At 38.2% G+C, this 25,367-nt stretch overlaps 1 protein-coding gene across 6 annotated transcripts in view; it reads right to left on the reverse strand.

Moving 5' to 3' along the window:
- THADA (THADA armadillo repeat containing) overlaps positions 1 to 25,367 on the reverse strand; it is a 312,415-nt gene that overhangs the window by 276,238 nt on the left and 10,810 nt on the right. For 5 of the 6 annotated variants that reach the window (XM_082851642.1, XM_082851643.1, XM_082851641.1 and 2 more), the window contains 11 exons: positions 24,024 to 24,175; positions 23,874 to 23,906; positions 23,574 to 23,622; positions 19,662 to 19,843; positions 16,405 to 16,499; positions 14,532 to 14,752; positions 12,568 to 13,265; positions 10,788 to 10,939; positions 9,705 to 9,860; positions 8,883 to 9,005; positions 3,245 to 3,368 (listed from right to left, as the gene is read on the reverse strand). In XM_082851642.1, coding sequence (XP_082707768.1) covers positions 3,245 to 3,368; positions 8,883 to 9,005; positions 9,705 to 9,860; positions 10,788 to 10,939; positions 12,568 to 13,265; positions 14,532 to 14,752; positions 16,405 to 16,499; positions 19,662 to 19,843; positions 23,574 to 23,622; positions 23,874 to 23,906; positions 24,024 to 24,175 — 1,985 coding nt within the window. Of the gene's footprint in view, positions 1 to 3,244; positions 3,369 to 8,878; positions 9,006 to 9,704; positions 9,861 to 10,787; positions 10,940 to 12,567; positions 13,266 to 14,531; positions 14,753 to 16,404; positions 16,500 to 19,661; positions 19,844 to 23,573; positions 23,623 to 23,873; positions 23,907 to 24,023; positions 24,176 to 25,367 lie in introns of those variants that run through there. The other variant, XM_082851644.1, reaches the window with a different exon arrangement.

The following is a 25,367-nucleotide window of genomic DNA, read 5'->3' on the forward strand; positions in this document are numbered from 1 at the left end:
AAGATGAAGAATGAGTTTACATTTCCTATCCTGTATTTTTCAGTCATGCTTCTTTAGCCTCCTTTACAGTTAATGGGTACAGTATGGTTTGCTCTATTTACATTACTTCCCAGTTGTTTAATTAACATCATTACTGTGCCATCAGTCACTGCCCAATTATACATGACTCATTCATTAGAAAGATGACACAGGTTTTTCACTTTTAAAGTATATTTAAATATATTAAACTATTCTCTCAATTGAAAAATTACCAGTATAATTCAGCCTAGATATTTCCCATACAGCTAGGTGTTAACTATAAATATAGGAATGCACAGAAAACTTTTTGTTAAATGGATAATCAATCACTCTCAGGTAAAACCTTATTTTCTAAATTCAGTTGTAGTACCACTGAAATTCCCTAAACTGATGGGTATTCCTGTATTCATTTTCTGTGGATGCTGTAACATATTACCATGACCTTGGTGGCTTAAAACCACATAAATTTATTTTCTCACAGTTCTGGAAGCCAGAAGTCTGAAATCAAGGTGTCTGTAGGGCCATGCTCTCTCTCAAGTCTCTAAGGGAGAATTCATTCCTCGTCTCTTTCAGCTTCTGGTGGCTGCCAGCATTCCCTGGCTTATAGCCACAGCATGCCAATATCTATCACCACTGTCACAATGACTCCTCCTTTTCTTTTTGTCACATTTCCCTCTGCCTCCCTCTTACAATGCCACTTGCAGTGGCATTAAGGCCCATCCAGATAATCCAAGATTATCTCATTTTAAGATCTTTAACTTAATCATATCTTTAAAAACCCCTAAATAAGTAAGGTGTTTTGTTTTTTTGTTTTTTTGTTTTTTTTGTGGTACGCGGGCCTCTCACTGTTGTGGCCTCTTCCATTGCGGAGCACAGGCTCCGGATGCACAGGCTCAGCGGCCATGGCTCACAGGCCCAGCCACTCCGCAGCATGTGGGATCTTCCCAGACCGGGGCACGAACCCGTGTCCCCCGCATCGGCAGGCGGACTCTCAACCACTGCACCACCAGGGAAGCCCAATAAGTAAGGTTTAAATAAGTAAGGTTCACTTTCACAAGTTCTAAGGATTTGGTACGGGTTTCTTTTGGAGGTCATTTTTTGTCCTACTACACTTACTTAATCAGGTGATCCAATTTATCAAGAATAATGGGACAAACTAACATCATGTATCTCCTGTTACCATGCCCTGAGAAAGAAACTATATCACCTATGCAGTATTCCTGCCAAAAATGCATAACATGAAACAAGTCATAAGAAAACAATCAGACAAACCCAAACTGAGATACATTCTTCCAAAATGTTAATGTCATGAAATAAGAAAATTTCCAAATTGAAAGAGGTTCAAGATGCATAACAATTAAATGCAATGTGTGACCTTAGACTGGTTCCTGGATTGTGGGGAAAAAAATTTTTTCTACAAAAAGCCACTTATTAGGACAACTGGTACAATTTGAATATGGATTGTATATTAGATAACAGCATTGTATCAACATTAATTCCTGAATTTGATCATTGTGTTATGGTTAGAAAATTAATGAGGGGGCTTCCCTGGTGGCGCAGTGGCTAAGAATCCGCCTGCCAATGCAGGGGACACGGGTTCGAGCCCTGGTTCAGGAAGATCCCACATGCCGTGGAGCAACTAAGCCCGTGCGCCACAACTACTGAGTCTGCGCTCTAGGGCCCGCGAGCCACAACTACTGAACCCGAGTGCCACAACTACTGAAGCCCATGTGCCTAGAGCCCATGCTCCACAACAAGAGAAGCCACCGCAATGAGAAGCCCACACACCGCAACCAAGAGTAGCCCCCTCTCTCCGCAACTAGAGAAAAGCCTGCACACAGCAATGAAGACCCAACGCAGCCAAAAATAAAATAAATTTTTTAAAGAAAGAAAATTAATGAGAGAGAAACAGTGAGGTAAAGCAAATATCGCAAAATAACTTACGAATCTAAGTAGAGGGTTCATGGCTGAACTATTCTTGAAACTTTGTTTGTTTATTCACTGAACTATTCTTGAAACTTTGCTGTTAGTTTTAACTTTTTCAAAACAAAAACTTGAAAAAACTGGTTTTCTTCAAATGAAGCAAGTCTGTATTAACAGCAAATAACTGCCAAAAAATTATACTTTGCCTAAAAATTTAAACTAAAAAAAAAAGTCCAACTATAAAGTTTCCTGGTCCTTTGGCCATTCCCTCCAAAAGAGCAGCAGTACATTTTCCTGTTTGTCCACCGTCAAGCAAGACTGAACACAAACAAGAAATCATCATTAAAATACACATACATTCATGTATGGAGATAAAAAGAATCATTTCTTGTCAAAAAGGAAAATAAGGGCTTCCCTGGTGGTGCAGTGGTTGGGAATCCGCCTGCCAATGCAGGGGACACGGGTTCGAGCCCTGGTCCAGGAAGAACCCACATGCTGCAGAGCAGCTGAGCCCTGTGCGACACAACTACTGAGCCTGTGCTCTAGAGCCCGCGAGCCACAATTGCTGAAGCCCGTGCATCTGGAGCCTGTGCTCCGCAGCGGGAGAGGCCACTGCAATGAGGGGCCCATGCAGTGCAGTGAAGAGTAGCCCCCGCTCGCGGCAACTAGGGAAAGCCCGTGTGCATTAATGAAGACACAACACAGCCAAAAATAAATAAATAAATAATTTTAAAAAAAGGAAAATAAAACAACGCAAAGAAAGAAGTTAAATATTCATCCTGTTGAGTACCCCACGGAGGAGATACAAAGGGTATAATTAAACCAGAATGCCTGGAAATGACATCCTTATATTGTCTTTCCAAAACCAGATTCAGACTTATGAAACAGACAGCATATAAGGGAAACCACATTTTAACCACAGAGACTCACTGAGGAATGTTATACATAAGAGAAACTATTATTATTTTAATTTTTTAAACTTAGAGAACAGATTGGGCACTATCCTAAAATAGCAACATACAAATTAGGGGAATGAGGGCAGCAACTCATCTCATAATAAGCATAATCCATGAAAACTCTAGTTTCGGGTCAGCAAATAACAGTCACTGTAAAGTTTCTCTCCCTTATGCCCCTACTGGCAAATTGAATTATGTCCAAATAAGAATTATATAATGAGACTTACACCTTCGATAAGAATCTAAACAAAAGACAACAAACCTGAAACTTCAAGTAAAACAAAATATTGAAAAAGTATGTTTTGCAAGAAAACAAATACTTTCTCCAAACATGATTGAAAACTTACCTTCTGGCACAGGAAAAACTTCAGCTATTGAGCCTAAAATGGTTAAAGCTGAAAATCTAGTTGGGTAGGAAGAGCCAGGAAATAATGCTTCAAAAAGACTGTTGCAAATGGATGACATGAAATTCTAAAAAAAAAAAATTACAGTAAATATAATTGAGCTAACTCACAATAGGTTATCTTGAAAGTATCACTACTATTACTCTTAAGAGTGATATTTTTTCTAATTTAGAGAGAAAAGATTTTTTAAAACAATATTAGTTGTTCACTTGCTTGACAATTCAGATTGGCACCCTTGACCATGAGCTCATGACTTCAGTGAACCCTATCTTTGTAGAGTCAACAAGAAGTACATAAGAAAACAAAAACACTAATTGAAAGAGATACGTGTGCCCCCATGTTCACTGCAGCATTATTTACAACAGTCAAGATATAGAAACAACATAAGTGTCCAAGGATGGATAAACAGATAAATAAATCAGACAGAAAAAGACAGACTTAATGATCTCTCTTTTATATAGAATTAAAAAATTAAAAACAAAAACCAACCTCATAAATACAGAGAACAGACTGGTGGCTGCCAGGGGTCGGGTGGGGGAGGACTTGGAAAAATGGGTGAATAGAGTCAAAAGATACAAACTTCCAGATATAAAATAAAATAAATAGGCCATGGGCTGTAATGTATAGTAGAGTGACTATAGTTAATACTACTACATTGTATATTTGAAAGTTGCTAAGAAAAAAAACTTTTTCTAACTTTGTATGGTGACAAATGTTAACTAGACTTAATGTGGTAATCATGTCCCAATATATACAAATGTCTAACCACTGTGTTGTACACCTGAAACTATTATGTCAATTATACCTGATTTAAGTTAAAAAAACAACAACAACAAAAAGTACAATTCTAAATGTAGTCCAGACCAGAAAAAACATTTTTCTGGTGAAAACATGATCCATTCTGCCCTGACTTGTGTTAAAGTTGTATTAATATTGATTTTCTTCACCAGAAGCATTCAGGCATCAAAGGTATATATACTTTTTTTTAAAGTTTTAAAATGACCAAAGACATATCCAATATATACTACTCGATACATTTGATAAATACTTGGTATCTGGCTATAATGACATATTTCATGACAAAGATCTAGCTATTCCACTGTCTTCTATTTGCCTCTCTGAGACTCCTATTTTACCTTTCTGTTTATACAAATGATTAGAAATGAAAACTTTTAGTAAAATGCAATAAAAAAAGCAATGTGGGAAATAGTTTATCCAGGATAAAGTCTTCTTCCTCTAATTAAAAATAATAATAATTTCTCCATAAGACCAAAGGAAAAACATATAAGGAAAAGCTGTGATTCTCAAGCCTCTCATACACTGCTATGCCCTGACAACATATATTTGTAACTAAGCAGCATAGAAGCAGCCCTAGTCCCAACCATCTTTAGATAGGATTCCTGCATTCATTTCCTTGGTTAAGGACATACAATCTTGGGGATTTATCCTGTAGGCCCTTACAAGCCCTAAGTAAGAGTTTACTAGTTTATTAATTCTATTGGGTTTCAAAGGAATAGGGTAGTTATTGAAAATATCCCAGTTAAACTAGTGTTAATTATAAATGAGTAGTATAGTATTCACATTAAATGGCAACAAGTTCATCCTTTAGGATTTATCTTATCCTAACTGCACTGTCAATTGTATTTTCAGATATAGTTGTTCTTTCCCTCAACCAGACTGTAACCACAATGGAGGCAGGAACCACAATTTAGACATTTATGTCCTGAACACACTGTACTACACACATAGTAAGGGCTCAATATATGCTCTAGTCCCTTTTAATGTCCTTGGTGAGGCTTCCAGATACCATGGCCTAGCATTCAAAACTCTCTGCTACCCATCCCCAAATTGATTTTCTAACTCATTTCCCATTATTCAATTCCTCTGTCCGGGGACTTCCCTGGTGGTACAGCGGTTAAGAATCTGTCTTCCAATGCAGGGGACACGAGTTCGATCCCTCACTGGGGAACTAAGATCCCACATGCCGTGGAACTCGCATGCTGCAACAACTGAGCCCGAGTGCTCTAGAGCCCACGTGCCACAACTAGAGAGATCGTGTACTCTAGAGCCCACATACCACAATGAGAGAAGCCTGCACGCCGCAAGAAAGAGCCTGCGCACTGCAACGAAAGATCCTGCATGCTGCAACTAAGACCCGACACAGCCAAATAAATAAATAAATATTTTTTTAAAAAACAAAGAGTTAAAAAAAAAAAAAGGACTCTGTGCTTCCAATGCAAGGGGCATGGGTTTGATCCCTGGTTGGGGGACTAAGATCCCACATACTGTGGGGCGTGGCCAAAAAAAAAAATCCTCTGTCCCTCAAGTATCTTATATGTCATTCATACTAGTGAATTCACCATTCTCCAAATTTTCCCTGTACTGTCTTACCTCCAAGCCTTCCCTCAAGCTGGTACTAGGGAAGACACTATTCCGATTTGGTTGTCCAGAGCAGATATAGATTGTAGTCAGGCTCTACCACTTCCTGGCTGAGGACCCTTGGATAGTTTCCTCATGCAACTTTTCCAAGCTTCACTTATCTCACTTGTTAAGTGAGGATAATAATGCCCATCTCACAGTTTCATTATTAAAGATTAAAGGAGAACACGGATCTAAAGCATTTTATACTTGAAAGTACTCTAGCTAACATATTTTTAAGTACTCTATTATACTAGAGTATGAAATAACCTCCTTCACTAGACTAGAAGACACCTCTTCCCACTCATAGCCTTCTCTTCTCCCAGCACTTAGTCTGTTGACTGGCACTGAGTCCACCACACACCGCACACGACACCCACTATTCTAATGACGATGATACAACAGTTCCGAAGTTGCAACCTCCAAAAGCCACAAGAGCCTACAGGTGGGAGAAAATATCAGAACTATGAGACTGACTCAGATCAAGACTCTAAAGGACTAGTTTTCAAAAAATATATATTCATAAGCAAAACGAAGAAACCACGCATACATGAAAATTCAGAATGTCACACCACAAAATCAGTTTTGTGTTTCTAATTGAGTTTCTAATCTCTAATTGAGATTTCACAAATGTCATTTTATCCCCTGCAAAAAGAAGCAAGGTGTTTCTGAGATCATCTAGCAATGATCTAAAAAGGGCTAAAACATAACTGTTACACACACACAGTAAATGCTCTATACTCTAGTTACTTTTAATGATGCCCAGGAAGGCTTTTTAGAGTGATCTAGAGTTTGCAAAGAACATTTCTTGTTTAATCCTCAAAACCAACCATTTCAGAGGTTACTTATCCCACTTATAGCTAAGTAGACTCATGAAAGTAAGCCAAGTAGTCAGTGGCAGAATTGTTACTGATCATGTCCTTCAAGTTTAGGTTGTGACTTTCTCATCTTTTGTTGTTGAGATTTTACGAAGATGAAGCTGATTTCAGCTTTGTATAGGAATGTTCTTCTTTAGATGATTTTTAACCTTTAGTAGGTAGTAATTATAGCATGGTTCCAATATATCACTTATTATACTTGTTTCCCTAAATGAAATAAAATAGATGAGCTCTGTCCTCTATCTGGGTCTTAGGAGAAAATAAGCATCTGCTTCTGAGAGGAAAGATTTGGAGTAAGAAACCAGTGAAAGCTCATTCTGTTCCGATGGGACAGAAATTGAAGGTTGTCACGCTGAGCCCTGGCCCAGACTGGAGCTGCTATAACTGGGGATCCAACCATGACATTAACCTGGTGGCCTGAAATCCAGTCCTATTCTTCAAGTTCACTCCAAAAAACAGGATAGAGAGGAAGCTCTGTAACTGGACCATGGGCCAGGAGTCACAAACATCAAGCTACTGTTAAATCATGTTAGATGAAAGGGGAAACACACTCAGATGCAGCAGTCATCTACCCCGGGGAGGGGTGGAGGAATCAGGGCTGCCAATTACCTTTTTTTAAAGTACTAAATTCATCTGGCTCACATAAGCTGTAAAACATCGAGGTTAGCTCATTAATGTTATTCTATTTTTTTAACATCTTTATTGGAATATAATTGCTTTACAATAGTGTGTTAGTTTCTGCTGTATAACAAAGTGAATCAGCTATACATATACATATATCCCCATATCTCCTTGCTCTTGTGTCTCCCTCCCACCCTCCCTATCCCACCCCTCTAGGTGGTCACAAAGCACCGAGCTGATCTCCCTATGCTATGCTTCCCACTAGCTATCTATTTTACAATTGATAGTGTATATATGTCAATGCCACTCTCTCACTTTGTCCCAGCTTACCCTTCCCCCTCCCCGTGTCCTCTAGCCCATTCTCTACGTCCGAGTCTTTATTCCTGTCCAGTCCCTAGGTTCTTTAGAACAATTTTTAATTTTTTTAGATTCCCTATATATGTGTGTGTTAGCATATGGTATTTGTTTTGTCTCTTTCTGACTTACTTCATTCTGTATGACAGTCTCTAGGTCCATCCGATACCTCATTACAAATAACTCAATTTCGTTTCTTTTTATGGCTGAGTAATATTCCATTGTATATATGTGTCACATCTTCTTCACCCATTCATATGTTGATGGATACTTAGGTTGCTTCCATGTCCTGGCTATTGTAAATAGAGCTGCAATGAACATTGTGGTACATGACTCTTTTCGAATTAGGGTTTTCTCAGGGTATATGCCCAGTAGTGGGATTGCTGGGTCATATGGTAGTTCTATTTTTAGTTTGTTAAAGGAAACTCCATACTGTTCTCCATAGTGGCTGTATCAATTTACATTCCCACCAACAGTGCAAAAGGGTTCTCTTTTCTCCACACCTTCTCCAGCATTTATTGTTTGTAGATTTTCTGATGATGGCCATTCTGACTGGTGTGAGGTGATACCTCATTGTAGTTTTGATTTGCACTTCTCTAATGATTAGTGATGTTGAGCATCCTTTCATGTGTTTGTTGGCAGTCTGTATATCTTCTTTGGAGAAATGTCTATTTAGGTTGTCTGCCCGTTTTTGGATTGGGTTGTTTGTTCTTTTGATATTGAGCTGCATGAGCTGCTTGTAAATTTTGGAGATTAATCCTTTGTCAGTTGCTTCATTTGCAAATATTTTCTCCCATTCTGAGGGTTGTCTTTTCATCTTGTTTATGGTTTCCTTTGCTGTGCAAAAGCTTTTGAGTTTCATTAGGTCCCATTTGTTTATTTTTGGTTTTATTTCCATTTCTCTAGGAGGTGGGTCAAAAAGGATCTTGCTGTGATTTATGTCAGAGTGTTCTGCCTATGTTTTCCCCTAGGAGTTTTACAGTGTCTGGCCTTACATTTAGGTCTTTAATCCATTTTGAGTTTATTTTTGTGTATGGTGTTAGGGAGTGTTCTAATTTCATTCTTTTACCTGTAGCTGTCCAGTTTTCCCAGAATGTTATTCTATAACAGACTTCAAGTCCAGCACAGGTTCCGCAACTCAGGCTACCTTAAGAGAAGTTCCAAAGCACTAGAAGGAATATGTAAAACCCAGCTTGAAGGAAAAAAGCACAGAAATACTATTCACCAAGAGTATTTACTTCTCTTTAATGTTTATTCAAAATTGTTTTAGGTTTCTTAAAAATCTGTATATCTAGAAATTTATCACCTACCTTATATTGCTGTAAAGATACAGAAGGGTGCTGTCTGGTTAACTCATTCTCTGGTTCATGTTTGGATTTACTTTGTTCCAGTTTATAAAGTACCTGAGAACTTTCCTGTATCCTACAAAACAACTTTGAGAAGAAGAAAAATGAAGCATACATAAGCCACATTAACCTTAAACATCAGCTTAAAAGGCAAAGGAAGAACTTTCTAAATTCTTTAGACTACAACGTCAGGGAAGGGGAATACTGGTTTTTAAACTCAACAGAAAATTAACCTTTACATTTTAAAAACCAAAAACCAAATATTACTGCAAATCAGAATCCACAGTCATAAAGCCACAGTTCTATTTCCTTTAGGTCAGCATGAACCTAAAGATGATATACTCACTTCTACTCTCTACCCACTCTTCACCCTAGAAGTGTATCAGGTGATTAATTCAAGCTAAATTATTCAATAATGACTATTTCTTGAGGCACTTACAGGAACAATAAAAATACAAAGACCTCCTTCCACCTCTTACTAAAGTTTTCTTAAAATACCTTATACCCTGAAAACTCCAGTGCTAGATTTTTTTTTTCCTTTCAAAAAAAGAGTTCAAGGCTGACTTATTACACCAAAGTGAAAGGACTTTTCACTCTGGATTTTAACCCCAAATATGAACTTTATGGAATCACAGAACAAAGCGTTCACAGAAGGGCCATGAAGAGCTGTGGTACTCCAATCCCATGACCCTTATTCCCACACTCTCCTCGGATCTGGGCTCTTTTTAAAAATAATTCCAGAGCAAAGTTCACCACTTTCCTACACTTTCTGAGGAGAAATTTTACCTTTTTAAGAAGAGAACAAATCTGTTGCCGCACTCCTGGAGACTGACTGTTAAGATTGTATGTGATAAAGAACTGAATGCACTCCATTTCTTCTGTGGAAACAATTTCTGTGCTTCGATTACTTTCACAAAGCAAGCCTAACGTATCGATCCGTACCTAAAATACACCAAGCAATAAAATGTTAATTTTTCAATGAAATAAGCAAAGCCTAAACCACTTGACGGGTTTAATTATTTACACAGGCTACCAAAGGTGGGGTGGGGGGGGAGGGAAGGTAAATCTCAGTTTACCCATGTGTACTTCAGAAAGGTTCCATAATCCCAAAGTTCCTGTGGTTATTTCCTATAAAATTATTTTATTAAATGTGTAAATTGGGTATTTTATTAAAGTCAAAAATCTTAGAGATTCTTATTCCACAGTAATGCTCAACTTCATTCTTTTTTCTCAGTGACCACTCTGCCCCAGGACCACATCATCTCACTCTCCAATTACTGTCTTGAACATCTCACTGGTTTCTTTTTGCTCCCACTCTGGAAACTCATATCTGTTTCCATTTATGCCACTTCCTGGCTGAAGGCAGAGTGGCTCTGCTTCCCAGTTACCAACTGGATAAAATCTGAAGTCTTCAACCAAGCATTGGAGGCTTCCATAAAATGGACAAAATACTCCACTCCTGCCAAACGATGTCTTTAGTTACTCTTCAGCCCTTGTTTACTGTGTCCTTCCATTTTGAGTAGGCGCCAGTGCTTCCCCTCCTCAGATCACATGTATCACTTTCCTACTCAACCACCATCTATACTCAGATCAATCTCTTCTAAGCTCCCCCAGTCTTTATGCATAAAGGTACACTTGTATCTGCATTGTCTTCTAAGAGTTTCCAGTTGTCTTAGGCAGGTTTCCTTATTCTCTCAACTAAACTTTAAACAGCCTGAGTGCAATGTCTATACTCTTCCCTTTCTATTCATCCTTCTTATAGAGCCCTTAAAACAGTGCTGGGCATAATGTAGGGGCTTCTATATCGCACTGTTAAATGAATCAGGGATCTACCGCATGTATGAATTCCCAGTTATTTTGTTTACTTACTTGGCAGTGCTGATGAATTAAGCCTTGCTTTATTCTTGCACTGGACACAAGGTCCCTCCAGGCATCAGTTGCAGACTGAAGATGTCCATGAGCTCTAGCTGTTCGTAGACAAGCCATCAAAGCTCCCAGAGCCCCTCTGCTGTCATAAGACCCTAAGGATGGAAAAGATTACTCTTGGATCAAAACACAGTAACAAAGACCACCACTGTGCTATTTAAAAACTACAAAATTCACATGTTTCCAGTTAACATTTCAAGAAACAAAAATCATACTTTAAGCTAAATTCTAACATGAATTAGTGTTTCTATTATAAAATCATTATTGAAAAGGATTTAATAGTTCTTAAATCAATAATTTCAGTAAGCATAATCCACTTATTGTTAACTTAAAAAAATCATAATTTTTGGCTAATATTTTTACCTTTCCCTTGACAGAAAATAGACCATCAAGTCAATCAGGAAAAAAATCAAGTGAAGAAATATTTATCTTTTTTTTTTTTTTTTTGTGGTACGTGGGCCTCTCACTGTTGTGGCCTCTCCCGTTGCGGAGCACAGGCTCCGGACGCGCAGGCTCAGCGGCCATGGCTCACGGACCCAGCCGCTCCGCGGCACGTGGGACCTTCCCGGACCGGGGTATGAACCCGTGTCCCCTGCATCGGCAGGCAGACTCTCAACCACTGCGCCACCAGGGAAGCCCATGAAGCAATATTTAAAACAATAAAAATAACTAAAATGACTTTCAGATGAAAATAGGAAAAACACTTCAGTGGCTAAAGACCATTATTTCTCTAAAAACAAACACTGAACCTCTCTGTATATTTTGGAGTTACTGTTTCTTCTTAGCAAAGGAGATAAAAGGGGGATCACAAAGAACCTGATGCTTTCAGAGTCCAGGACATCAGCCGTTACTAAGGGGACAGGGAGCTCTGGCTCACAGGACATCTTGATTTAAATAAAGACTGCCTAGCTTCAGAACAGATTCACGGATCCTCAGCTTTAGACGGCTTCTCAAAAATGCAAGGATGATTACTGTTAAAAATTATAAATAAGGCTCATTTTTGTGTACAGGAATCAAATTTTCCAGCTATCTCATGGTTATTCTTTGAAGGATTGAAAGATTTTAACTTAAATTTTAGTTAGAAATACTCTTAAAATGTGGTATAGGGTACCATATTCCTGCTTTGTTAAACAGAATATGATAATTTTAAGATTTACATGAGGAGTCAGGATCATCGTTTTATATCTTAATTACTAAATTATGCTTCAATGCAGTGATTCTTTCAAGGTTACTGAGTTTCAGTGGGATGTTTATGCTTATTCTAAATGACCAGAGAGAGCTGTTTCCTGGGGTCATGCTTCTAAACTTTTTATCTCTTTCCCAGAGACAAATACTTGCTACTGCCAATTTACCTGTCTTTAACCTTGCCTAAAACAACTTTTAATTACTATTTCAATCACTTGAATAAGCAAATTATATAAAACACACAAACGTTTACTCCAGTCTGACAACCAAATAATAAAAACTTGGTAAAATGAATTAAAACCTAGTAATAAAGGAAACCTCATAATCATAACTGGGATCAATCCTTAGCCTGTAGAAATGACTTCAGCCAAAAAACTCTATTCAGCTAGGTACAGGAACATTCGTTTCAATCCAAAATTTCTATATTTAATATCCTCCTTTACTATTAACAGAAATGATAATATTTAAATTTGCCTAGGTACCTAAAGTTAAGCATCCTAACTAGAAATTACTAAAACAAAAATATTCATTTTCTTACCAGTTTTAGCATCAGCAGAAGTCTGAAGAATCTTTACCATGTAGCTTAAGCTTTCAGGGTTGCAATTCAATAATTTTGGCAAGTAATAATCAATCACGTAAGATTTTTGATCCAGATTTCCTTCACACAGTATAAACAGGAGAGGAGAAACCCAAGTCTCATGCCACTTGTCAATCCAAGTGCTGTCAACAGCCTGGGATTTCAAACAACTCTTATGACTTTTAAACATGGTTTCCAAGAGGTCACTTGCATAAGGCACCAAGGACTGGTCCCCCATCACCTCTAAGATTTGCGATGGAATAGTTTTAGCTAATGCCAAAATATGTTCAATTCCTATGTAATCTACTAAACAACCAAGGCATGTGTACTTTCCTTTACTATGCCATTCCAATCGCAGAAGACTCTCAGTCAGTTGAAAAATGAAACCATCAGCAGCCAAATCTGAACCTGACTCTTGCAGGGCAAGCTGGTGCATTTGGAGAATATTTCTGAATATGGTTTTGGTTTGGTGTCTCAAAGCATCCAATGGATGTTCCCAGTGGGTATAGACATATTCCAAAAGTCTCCTAACCACATCTGAATTCCCATTCAGACGGTCCTTTAGGCTTGGGGAACTTGATTCAAGGACTTGTATAGCTGAATTAGTCCAAGATGCCAAAATTCTAGACAGAAACATTTCCAGAGTTGACTCCTTGATCCTGAAGAAAAATAAGTCATATTATTTTATACTGACTAGTAAAAGGAATTTCATTTTATAATCACTCAGACTTTAAAAATATCAATACAAAATATAAAGAATGATCAGAAAATTGAATCATTATTAAATTTACAATAAAAAATTACAAAGCCAAAACAGATCTCAAATTTGCATATGAATCTTTCCATTTCGTAAAAACTAATCCATAAAAGCACACAGGGAAACTTTTGCAGGTGATGGAAATGTTCATTATTTTGACTGAGATGCATCTTTCACAGGTGTTTTAAAATATACTGAGGGGCTAGGGAATATTAGTGGGAATGGGGCTTCTTTCTGGGGTAATGAAAATATTCTAAAGTTGACTGTGGTGATAGCTGCACAACGCTGTAAATATACATACTAAAAAAAAATTGAACTACATGCTTTAAATAGGTGAATTATATGGTATGTAAATTATATCTCAATAAACCGTTATAAAAGAAACAATGAAGAATAATTCTTAAATTACTTTAAAATATGCACAACTTATATCAAAAAAACACAAAATACAATCCAGTGAAGTCAGAAGACCTCATTACATTTCTGGCTTAGGTGCTTAAAAGCAATATGCTATTAGGTAAGCATTTACTTTTCTAAGCTTCACTTTACCCATTCAACAGATTAGATTTCCTATCCTATCTATCAGACATGTGAGGATCACACTGAACTACCTATGCTGAAGTTATTCGTAAACTCTAAAGCATTATATGTATAGAAGTGCTTATAATTTTTTTTAAATGCTTGCATTATCTAATGCAAGACTGAAGGTTAAAATTAATTTTACAAGTGTTCGCTACAGGTTAACCTGCACCAATAATTTCTCTCTCTCTCTCCCATCATCCCATCTTCTCCTGTTCTACTTTCATACCCACTTCAGTCCCTACACATATCTCCCTTTAATTTAAGATTATCCTAACCACTTTTTTTTTTTTTTTTTTTGTGGTACGCGGGCATCTCACTGTTGTGGCCTCTCTTGTTGCGGAGCACAGGCTCCGCACGCACAGGCTCAGCGGCCATGGCTCACGAGCCCAGCCGCTCCATGGCACGTGGGATCCTCCCGGACCGGGGCACGAACCTGTGTCCCCTGCATCGGCAGGCAGACTCCCAACCACTGCACCACCGGGGAAGCCCTATCCTGACCACTTTTCATTGAATTACTAAGTAAGCCAGCTCAGCTGCCATCTTTTAAATGTCTGACAAGCAAAGCAAAATATGAGACAAAACTCACTGTGAACTCAAGGTGAACAGAACATGCACAGTATCCAAGAGCAGCGCCTCCCCACTGGGGCCCATCCTCCCATCCTGCCAATCCAACATGGTGAGTGTCCCCTGACACAGGAATAAGAGCGCTGACTGGGAGACATCAGCACCACAAAGGCTCCTGCAGCAGTTCGAAAGCCACTCGGGGATGCTGGTGTGGTCCACTGAACGGAGGAGCAAACTACTAATCTGGAAAAATATGACAGAGCTGATACACATAAAGCTTCTAAAACTTTCCAGATATCCCAAAACATAAATCCAAAATTCTCTTTTCCCTGAAATGTCCTAGGAAAAACACTGAATCTAAAGGTGAAAAACCCACAAGTATTAAAATTATTATATCAAGAGGAAAAAAATTGAATCTAAATACATGAACCATTTTGCTGGTTTGAATGTACTGGGAGAGCACAACACATTGCCACCTGCAGGTGGATGAGATTATTAACTAATGCTTTTTTAGAGGTGATTTGAGAAATTAAAATTTTTAACTTTATCCAATGATAATTACTTTGTGTGAGCTCATAAAACAGTATACATCTATTTTGTATAAAGCCATTTTGCTCTTAGTAAAGAACTAAAATAAGTTCCTAGATAAAACAGTAAGGAACAAAAAAACTGCTAATACTAAATACAAGAACTGTATTATCAACTTACACCTTCCATACAATCAAATTCCCTGAACAATTGATTCTAGTACAATATTTGGGTTATTCTTAATAAAGATAACATTTATCAAAAAGTTATTACTGTATATATCTATACATTAATCTCTAATTTTAATAACACAAATATCTTTTACAATACTGAGAGATGGAACTGAACAAACAACACTAGAAAAAAACAAGGATATACACCCCAAAATGTTGATAATGATTATCTTTGTGAGACAGATTTACAGGTGACTATTATTGTCTTCTTTCTGCTTTATCCAAATTTTTGGAAGTCACTTATTATAAGGGAAAAAAGTTACCAGAAATATTCTGACTATGCAAAAAACTTTTTTAAATTCACTTCTTTAAAAAAACTTTTTCTAATTAATTAATTTATTTTTGGTTGCGTTGGGTCTTCGTTGCTGCATGCAGGCTTTCTCTAGTTGCGACGAGCAGGGGCTTCTGTTCGCTGTGGTACGCAGTCTTCTCATTACAGTGGCTTCTAGTTGCACAGAATGGGCTCTAGGCGCATGGGCTTCAGTAGTTGTGGCATGAGGGCTCAGTAATTGTGGCTTGCAGGCTCTGGCGCATGGCTTAGTTGCTCCACAGCATGTGGGATCTTCCCGAACCAGGGACTGAACCCGTGCCCCCTGCATTGGCAGGCGGATTCTTAACCACTGCGCCACCAGGAAGTCCCTAAAAATATTTTTTAAAACATGTGTTGGGACTTCCCTGGTGGTCCAGTGGTTGAGACGTTGCCTTCCAATGCAGGGGGTGTGGGTTTGATCCCTGGTTGGAAGCTGGGATCTGCATGTCTCGAGGCCAAAAAACCAAAAAAACATAGAACAGAAGCAGTATTGTGGCAAATTCAATAAAGACTTTAAAAAAAGGTCCACATCTAAAAAATCTTAAAAAGAAAAATGTGTCTGGGCTTCCCTGGTGGCGCAGTGGTTGAGAGTCTGCCTGCCGATGCAGGGGACGCGGGTTCGTGCCCCGGTCCGGGAAGATCCCATGTGCCGCGGAGCGGCTGGGCCTGTGAGCCATGGCTGCTGAGCCTGCGCGTCTGGAGCCTGTGCTCCGCAATGGGAGAGGCCACAATAGTGAGAGGCCTGCGTACCGTAAAAAAAAAAAAGAAAGAAAAACATGTCTAACTATCAACAAAGTACAATTCTAAAAAGGAGATGGACTTACCAAATCAGGAATCTTTTCAGGTGGATGAAACATAGCCTTAATAAAAAGAATAACAGCTAATCCAGATGTACTCTGAATCGTCTGTAAGAGGTCATCTATTTGGCAAAAAAGTAGAAAGCATGTATTAAATGATGATGGATACTGTGGTACAGTAGAAAGAGCAGATGCCGTGGTGTCAGACAGTCCTGGGTGCAATTTCTAGCTTGACCACTTCCTAGGTGGATAGGCCTTGATTAAGTTATTTAACTTCCCAGGGATTCAGCTTTCTCTTCTGTAAAATGGGAAAAATATAACTCCTACCTGACACAGTTGTTGTAAGGTTGAAATAAATGAACATAAAGGCTTTTATGCCCAGCACACAAATAATCAATGTGATTCCTTCCTTTCTCCTCTAACATCCACTCTCTCTTCCTCTCCATCTACCCCCTCCCAGCACATCTAGCAGCAATACCTCCTATTCCCTCCCTTCCACTGATGCCTCTGCATCCCAATCCCCATGATACATTACTTTTTCTTAAAGTGATTTCAGGGCTTGTGTAAAGAGTCCACATCAGTACTAATTACAAACTTGGCTCTCACTGGCACTGTACCCAATGTAACCAAACAATCCTGGCTTACTATCTTCTTTTTGTTTTCTATTAGCCTCTGGTTTGTGAGAAAGTAAACAAAATAATACAGTGAATTATTCACTTTGGGGTAAGAATTATGAATACCTACTATAAGCTATCTTCCAAAAATCTGTTCTGCCCTTTATCCCTGTTAACGAACTGTGACTCTGGGAGATCCATGTGCCCAGCCAAAGACACGATATCTGTTTCCTCAATCTTCCTTGCAACTAAAGGTACCATATGAGGATTCAGGCCGATGGGATGTAAGCAGAAATCTTTTGGCTATTTTTGTTCTTCCAGATTAAAGGTAAAGATGCAACTGGTCTTCCTTCCTGCCCTGAACACAGACAGGGGGTCTGGAGACAGAGCAGTCATATAGTAACCACGAAACAACAAACATATGGATGAAAGCCAACATGCTGAAGACGGCACAGCAGAAAAGCAGAAATGTTTGGGTCCCAGACTGCCTACAGTAGTTCTGGATCACCTGCCTCTGAATTTATCCTTATGTGGGGAGGCACATTTAATTAAATCCCTGAAGTTCAGCTTTCTGTTACTTACAGCTAAGCACTTTACTGATACATGAAGCTTTAAAATCCTAGGGAAGAACAGCATTGATTAGGGGCCATCAACTTTTCAAAAATGAGGTTGCCTCACATTAAATTCATGTCTTCTCTGTATTTCACTGAAGTCTTTTTTTTTTAGATTTATAAATTCCTCTTTTAAAATGTAAATATCTTCTGCAAACATGTCTGTAAATTATGCCTTAATAAAAGGAACTTTATTTTCCTTTTAATACTTATCTGAGACCCTAGGCAAAGGAAGGAAGGCAGGAAGGAAGGAATGAAGAGGGGGGAGACAGAGAGAGAGAGAAAGGAAAGAAGGCAGGAAGGAAGGAAGGAAGGAAGGAAGGAAAAGAGAGGAAAGAAAAGAAATAGTAACGAGACAATATAGTTAGGACTCTCACTAGTTACCAGGGTTAAGAACATATAAACAATGAGATACTATTTTTTTCCCAACAGCCTAGCAAAATCAGAGTCAGTTACTGTTTTTTTACAAGCAAGAGCTCTGAACAGATCCTATTAATGTTTTTTTAATTAAGTTAATATTCATACATACATTACCATATAGAATAGGAGGTAAAGGGTGAAAAGGTAATACAGCTTTTTATGTAGATACTTATATGTTTAGTATAACATTTTTGCTAATCTTATTGTAATATAACACACAGATACAGAAAACATCCAAAGCAAATGTAAAGCTTAATGAATTATTAGAAGGTTAACACCCTTGTACCCACCATCCAAGGCCTGGCCACCCAGCCCAGAGGGCTCATCCACATGCCTCACCCCGATCACAAGCTCCTCTCTCTCACCCTGAGTAAGCATTATCCTGACTTTCACAGTAATGACTGCCTTATTATTTTTAAATAGTTTCATTAATCAAATGTGCATCCCTAGACACTATAGTCTCGCCCATTTAAAATTTTTTTGATATGTCCTTTAATCTACAGGTGCCCCTTCCGTCCTTTTTATTATAATTTGTTGAAGAACTCTGTCCTTTTAACCTGCAGAGTTTCCCATGATCTGGATGTTTACTCCTAGTGTGGTTCAACACTTTCTTCTGTCCTCTGTAATTCCTGCAGAATGGCAGGTGACCTAGAGACGGGGTCAGTCTCAAGTTCAGTTCCTCTGGGAACTACAAGTGGTAAAAGCAAGACTCAAAAGTAAGAGGCACGTGTTGTCTGGTTGTCTGTTTCTGTAATGTTAGCAGCTGTTGATGCCTAATGCCTACCTCAAGTCACTGGGGGTAACAAAATGGTGATATTCTAATTCTAGCATTTCATTTTAACTCCTTAGTTGAAACACTTTTATAAAAAGACACTTCCTCTCCTTGATAAGCCAGTAGATTGCCTCACATTTGTCTGTTTACAAAGTAAACCTTACATCCAGGGGAACAAAGAGCAACCACGACCAGCAGAAGACTTTGCAGAACCCTCTAATTTTGCGCATTGTGAACTTTTTCAATGCATGTATGAAAATGTAGAAAGATATAAAAGAAATAAATTAGGAGAGACTACTTGGTGCTGTACTGCCACTCCTACTGTATTTTTACACTTTTTGGCAGCATTAAATATTTTTACTAAATAGACAAAAAAAAAAAAAAAAAAGGCACTTCCTCTTATTACCTACTTGGTTTCGTGGTGGTACAGTTCATATGGATAGAAGCAACATGAGATATAAGGAGGAATAATGACCAGCCCGACAATGACCACTGTCATTTTCTGAAGGTAACACCTGCTGCTAAGGAGAAATGCATGGGTTACACTAATCTTTCCAGATCGTACCTCCAAATTTGGAAATTTCTCAAGAACTTTCTTTTGCTTTTTAAAGTCTGTGGCTTTTCAACTCTAAGATTGTTGGGTTTTCTTCTTTGTATACAATACACACATGCACACACACATACACATATTTAGAAAAGTCCTTCAATGTTATCCCTTGTTGAACTGTAATCCAGAACCTTTCGCCACTTTGAGGGGCTGGGGGAGAGGAAGTTCTATATTTCAGTTAAGTATCAAATATTTCATACCATTAGTAGCAAAGTGATTGACACTCAATTGTAATCATCATTTGTATGTCTTATACTTACCATCGCTTAAAAACTTGGTAAAGATACTCAGCAATCCACACATACTTTGCCATGTAGGAGAACTCTTCAAATGAAGTCTCTGGAAACCTTGTACTTTCTGTACTAACATCACTGAAACTCTAATGCCTACCAACAAGGCATTCATCAACTGAGTTTGAACAATATGATTTCCAGCCAATTTTCTACAACAAAGAAAAGAAATTATTACAAAAGAAAAGTCAAATTAAAATGTCACCTTTTCTATCTCTCTCCAAAATAATCCCTCAATCAAAGGGCCAAAATCAATTTTAGATTATAATCAACATTTATGCCTCTCTTCCATTCCCATAAATATTCCAGTTATGCAGACATTTATTGCAAACTTCCAACACTCTTAACTTACCTCAAAATTCTCCCATTTTCTCAGCTAATGACTAACCTCACTTCTTCTTTTTAGAGTAAAAATAACGAATCAGGAATAAATGGTACAGTCACTGTGGAAAACAGTTTGGAGTTTCCCAAGCAAACTAAAAATAGAATTACCATATGATCCAGCAATCCCACTCCTGGGCAGTTATCCAGACAAAACTATAATTCAAAAAGATACATGCACCCATATGTTCATAGCAGCACTACTCACAATAGCGAAGACATGAAAACATCCTAAATGTCCACCGACAGATGAATGGATAAAGAACATGTGGTACATATATATATAACGGACTACTACTCAGCCATAAAAAAAGAACAAAATGCCATTTGCAGCAACATGGATGCAACTAGAGATTATCATACTAAGTGAAGGAAGTCAGAAAGAGAAAGACAAATACATATGCTATCACTTACATGTAGAATCTAAAATATGACACAAATGAACGTATCCATGAAACAGAAACAGAATCACGGACATAGAGAAAAGATTGGTGGTTGCCAAGCGGGGACGGGGAGTGGAGGAGGGATGGATTGGGAGTCTGGCATTAGCAGATACAAACTGGTATATATAGAAGGGATAAACAACAGGTCCTACTGTATAGCACAGGGAACTATATTCGATATCCTATGATAAACCATAATAGAAAAGAATATGAAAAAGAATGTGTGTATATATATATATATATGTGTGTATGTATAACTGAGTCACCTTGCTGTGCAGCAGTAATTAACACAACATTGTAAATCAACTATACTTCAATTAAAAAAAAAGAATAAATGACATAATTTCTAAATCTGAACACTCCCTAACCTTGTAACTTCCTTGATCCGGCTTCCAAGATGCCAGGCGCCCTTAGGTTTTTCTCCTACTTCACTATTGTTGAGCCTTCTCAGACACCTTGGCTAGTTCATCTTCTTCTCCCTTATGTCTTTATGTGAGCTCACCGCAACCCAGTCTTTACTTCTTCTGTCCACCTAATTCATTCCCTTGATGCTGAGCTCATCTAGCTCATAAGCTTAAAATTATAGTCTATATGCTGACAACTCCCCAATTTTCATCTCCAGCCCAGACTTCTTTTTCCAATTCCAGGCTTGTGTGTGCAACTTCCTACTCAACATCTTCACCTGGATGTCTGACAGACATCTCAAACTACGTGAACTTATCCACAACTCCACACCAGCTCCACCTGCTAGGATCTCTATTCTACAAAAACTTGGCAGTCATCCTTGACTCCTCTCTCACTCGTCCCATCTGTAAGAAAATCCTGTTGGTTCTACCTTCAAAATGTATCTAGAATCAGACCACCTCCACTGCTACTCCTGGCCTGAGCCACTCTCATCTCTCCCTTGCATTACTATTACTGCAATAGCCTCCTAACTGGTCTCCCAGCTTCTATCCTTGCTCTTCTCAGTCTATTCTCAACATAGCAGAACACAAGAGCAATGATAATATTAAAACAAAAGTCAGGGAAGACAGTTTGGGGGCTCGCTCCTCAAAAAGTTAAACATAGAATTACTATATGATCCAGCAATTCTACTCCTAAGTATATACCCAAAGGAACTGACAGTAGAGACTCAAGCAGATACTGGTATACCAATGTTTATAGCAGCATTATTCACATTAGCCAAAAGGCAGAAACAACCCAAATGTCCATCAACAGATGAATGGATAAACAGAATGTGGCCTATATATAAAATGGAATATTCTGCCATTAAAAGGAGTGAAATTGACACATGCTACAACATAGATTAACCCTTAAAACATTATAAGTAAAATAAGCCAGACACAAAAGGACAAACATTGTATTCCGCTTATTCGAGTTTATCTAGAATATGCAAATTCAAAGAGACATAAAGTAGCATAGAGGTTACCAGGGGTTGTGGGTAAAACAACAATATATAAAAGGACAGTGAATTTTCTTTTGGATGCATTGAATTTGAGGCACCCTGTAAAACAACCAGGAGACAACTGCTACATGAGTCTACCACTCAAGGAAAAGATCTAACTTGGAGTGATGCCTGGGAATCCTAAGTATAGAGATGGTAGCTGACACCAAAGAAGTGGATGATATTAAGCAGTCAGAACAAACAGAATGAAAAGGACAGAACTCAAATGAGCAGAAGAAGAAGAGCCTAGAAGGAAACAGAGAAGGAGCTCCTGGTAAGGTAAAAGGAGACTTGGGTTAAAGATGGCACAAAGATATTACTTCTACTTTCCCCCAGAACCTCCCTAAACCAACAACCAAGGGATTTAAAACGTAAAAAGACATAAATACACTAGGGCAACAAAAGACAATAATACTAAAATTTTAGGAGCAGATGGATGAGTGATAACTGACTTAGCAGAATCAAGAAAGGTGAATCCTAAGTCAGAGAACAAGCCCAGAGCAACCCGATTTGCAGCCCCCAAAGACTAAGAAATTGTTGGCACCAGTTGCTCCTTGATGTGGAGCTAAATGTCGGTATGAAAACAGGAAGAGTGGCTACGCTCTGAGAATGACAACTGTGGATCATACCTCCAAGCTAGTAAACAACTGTTTTACGTCCAGAGAAGGTAAAACAGTAAGTGTCTGGACAGGAAGACAACACACACACCTAAAGCAGTGATGCCATATTGCAAACAGGAGAATTAGGAAAATATATGCACAATAAATGCTAAATGCCAAGATCTCAGCTTTCTTCCCTCACTCAGCAACCAGAATATTAAGCCAATGGTTTGAAAGATTCTTCCATAGCAAATCCACTACCCATGCAAAAAGGCCTAAAGATACTGGCATCAAGCGTTCCCCCAAAGAAACAGCCCAGCTAGACTAGCCTACAATAAAGCCTGCAATCAACCCCAACCATACGTACAGAGATCCAAATCAACTCTCAGGGCCCCAATCTTAAATAAGTGCTCAGCCAAGGATCACCAGACTTCCAAGGAAAGCTTCTAGCAACAAATACAGTGACCAAAACCAGCAAACAGAAAAAAAGCAGGTTGGAAGAAATAGAGACCCATGTAAAGATAAGAAAACTTAAAAAAAAAACCTTATTATTAATATCCTCAGAGAGATAACAGAGCATATTTCATCCACAAAATAAAAACAGGATGCTATGAAAAAGGAACACTCCAGTAGAGGAAAAAGCTCTTCCCTTTCTCATTTATTCTCATAATAATTTATTGGATCTTTTAAAATTAAATATTAAACCTCAAGAAAATAAATTTAAATAATTACATCTAATATTAATGGAGAGGGATGGAAAGGAGCACATTCTGGACCCTTCTTAAAAATTTCCTTTGTGGGGACTTCCCTGGCAGTCCAGTGGTTAAGACTGTGCTTCCACTGCAGGGGGCATGGGTTCAATCCCTGGTTGGGGAACTAAGATCCCGCAAGGTGCATGGCGCAGCCAAATAAAAGAAAGCAAGCAATACAATACAATTTCCTTTGTACAAACACAATGCACAACTGCAAATGTACACACACACATAAACAAGCATGGAAACATGTTAACACTTGCCTGTTTTCTTCTGAGATTTCAATTAAACTCTTCTGTAGATAATGAAGCACTGAAACGAAAAGAATATAATGAAAAATCAGAAATTTAAAACTGTGAACTATGACTTCAGCACAAGAAAATATTTTAAATCACTGCTACCCAAAATGATATCACAGAAGTGGAAATTTAAAAGGAAGGCACACCACGTACGTTAGTCATCTGCAGTACTCCACCCGTTGCCAAGAAACTTAAAAGAACCAGTTCCAAAATGACTTACACAAGCAGTCACCTCTCAGAATAAAATAAAATAATAGGACTTACCATTTTCAAGAAGATTATTAACACCTGATCTACCTGTGGGGGAAAAATTAACACTGGTAAGCAGTTTCAGAACCAAAATTAACATCATTTAAAACACTGATGTAACGACAGGTGTTAGCCAGAAAAAGTACTAGAAAAGAGCTGGCTTACCCAAGTCAAAGTTCTCCATACAGGAAGATATGTTGTCAATAACTTTCCTATAAGAGTATAGATCAGTAGTAGTATTCAATTCTTCCTGAAGACGAGAAGTAAAACTCTGTGTAGCCTCAGTTAGAAAAAATTCAGGTAGGTCATTTAGTGAGCTAGAAAAAGAACCAAATATTAAAAATCTGACAACCTTAGAGTATGTACAAGGATATGTAGGGAGGGAGGGGAATATTATAAATGAAGAAATATTGAATGACACCTTCAAAATACAGCCAGGAAATTATAACATCACACCACTAGAAGACAGATCAGGAACTCCCTCTCATCTGGTCTCCCTGCTTCCATATTACTTCCCTCCCTCCCATTCTGCAGACTATTCTCAACAGAGCAGCCAGAGTGATATTACTAAAATAACATGTCACTCCTCTGCGTAAAACCATCCAACAATGTTCTTCTCAGTCAAAGCAGTAGCCAAAGAGATTACATTGACTTATGAGACCCTACACGATCTGGGCCCACCATTATCTCTCTGCCTCATCTTGATCCTTGTTCACTTCACTCTAGCTACACAGCCTTCCTCCATTCCAACAACATGCCAAAGTCTTTGTACTTGTTATTTCCTCTACCTGGAACTCTCTTCCCTCAAATATACCCAATAATCATTTCCTCACCCCTTTCAGGTCAATCTCAAACATCACCCTATCAATGACACTAAGCAAAGATGTATGAAGTCACTACTATATTTTAAACTGTAACACTCACCCCATCCTTGGTACTCCCTTTCCCACTTCTCTGCTTTATATCTTTTTCTCCATAGCACTCATGCCCTCTAATTCCTATATATTTTGCTTATTTATCTATCTTCTGTCTTCCTCTTAGAAGTAACCTCTGTTCTGGACTGTTCTATTCACTGTTTCCCCAATGCCTAGAAGAATACTTGACACATAGTAGATAATCAATAAAAATTTACTGAATGGATAAATTAAATTTAATGCCAATTTACCACAGTTAATCTAAATTAACATTTTTAAAAAAATTTGACTCAACAGTTCTAAAGCTTTTCTGGAAGGAAAAAAAATTTGAAAATAGAATATTCTGAAAAACAAGAGTCACTACAGAGATGACTTGTTCTAGTATATAATTAAACCATAGTATCAAACTATAGTGAATAAAAGTGTGATGTTGGTGGGTAAACAAATAGACCCAAGTCTAAAATCAAACCTTTGCTTATACAAGACCATAGAACATAATAATATGGCATTTCAAATATGTGGTGAATAATGGACTATTCAACAGTTTGGGGATAAGTGGCTCCCCACACAGAAAAGAAAACTAAGTTGGATCTCT

The sequence above is a fragment of the Leucopleurus acutus genome (assembly GCF_964270905.1).
Source record: "Leucopleurus acutus genome assembly, chromosome: 12".
NCBI lineage: Eukaryota > Metazoa > Chordata > Mammalia > Artiodactyla > Delphinidae > Leucopleurus > Leucopleurus acutus.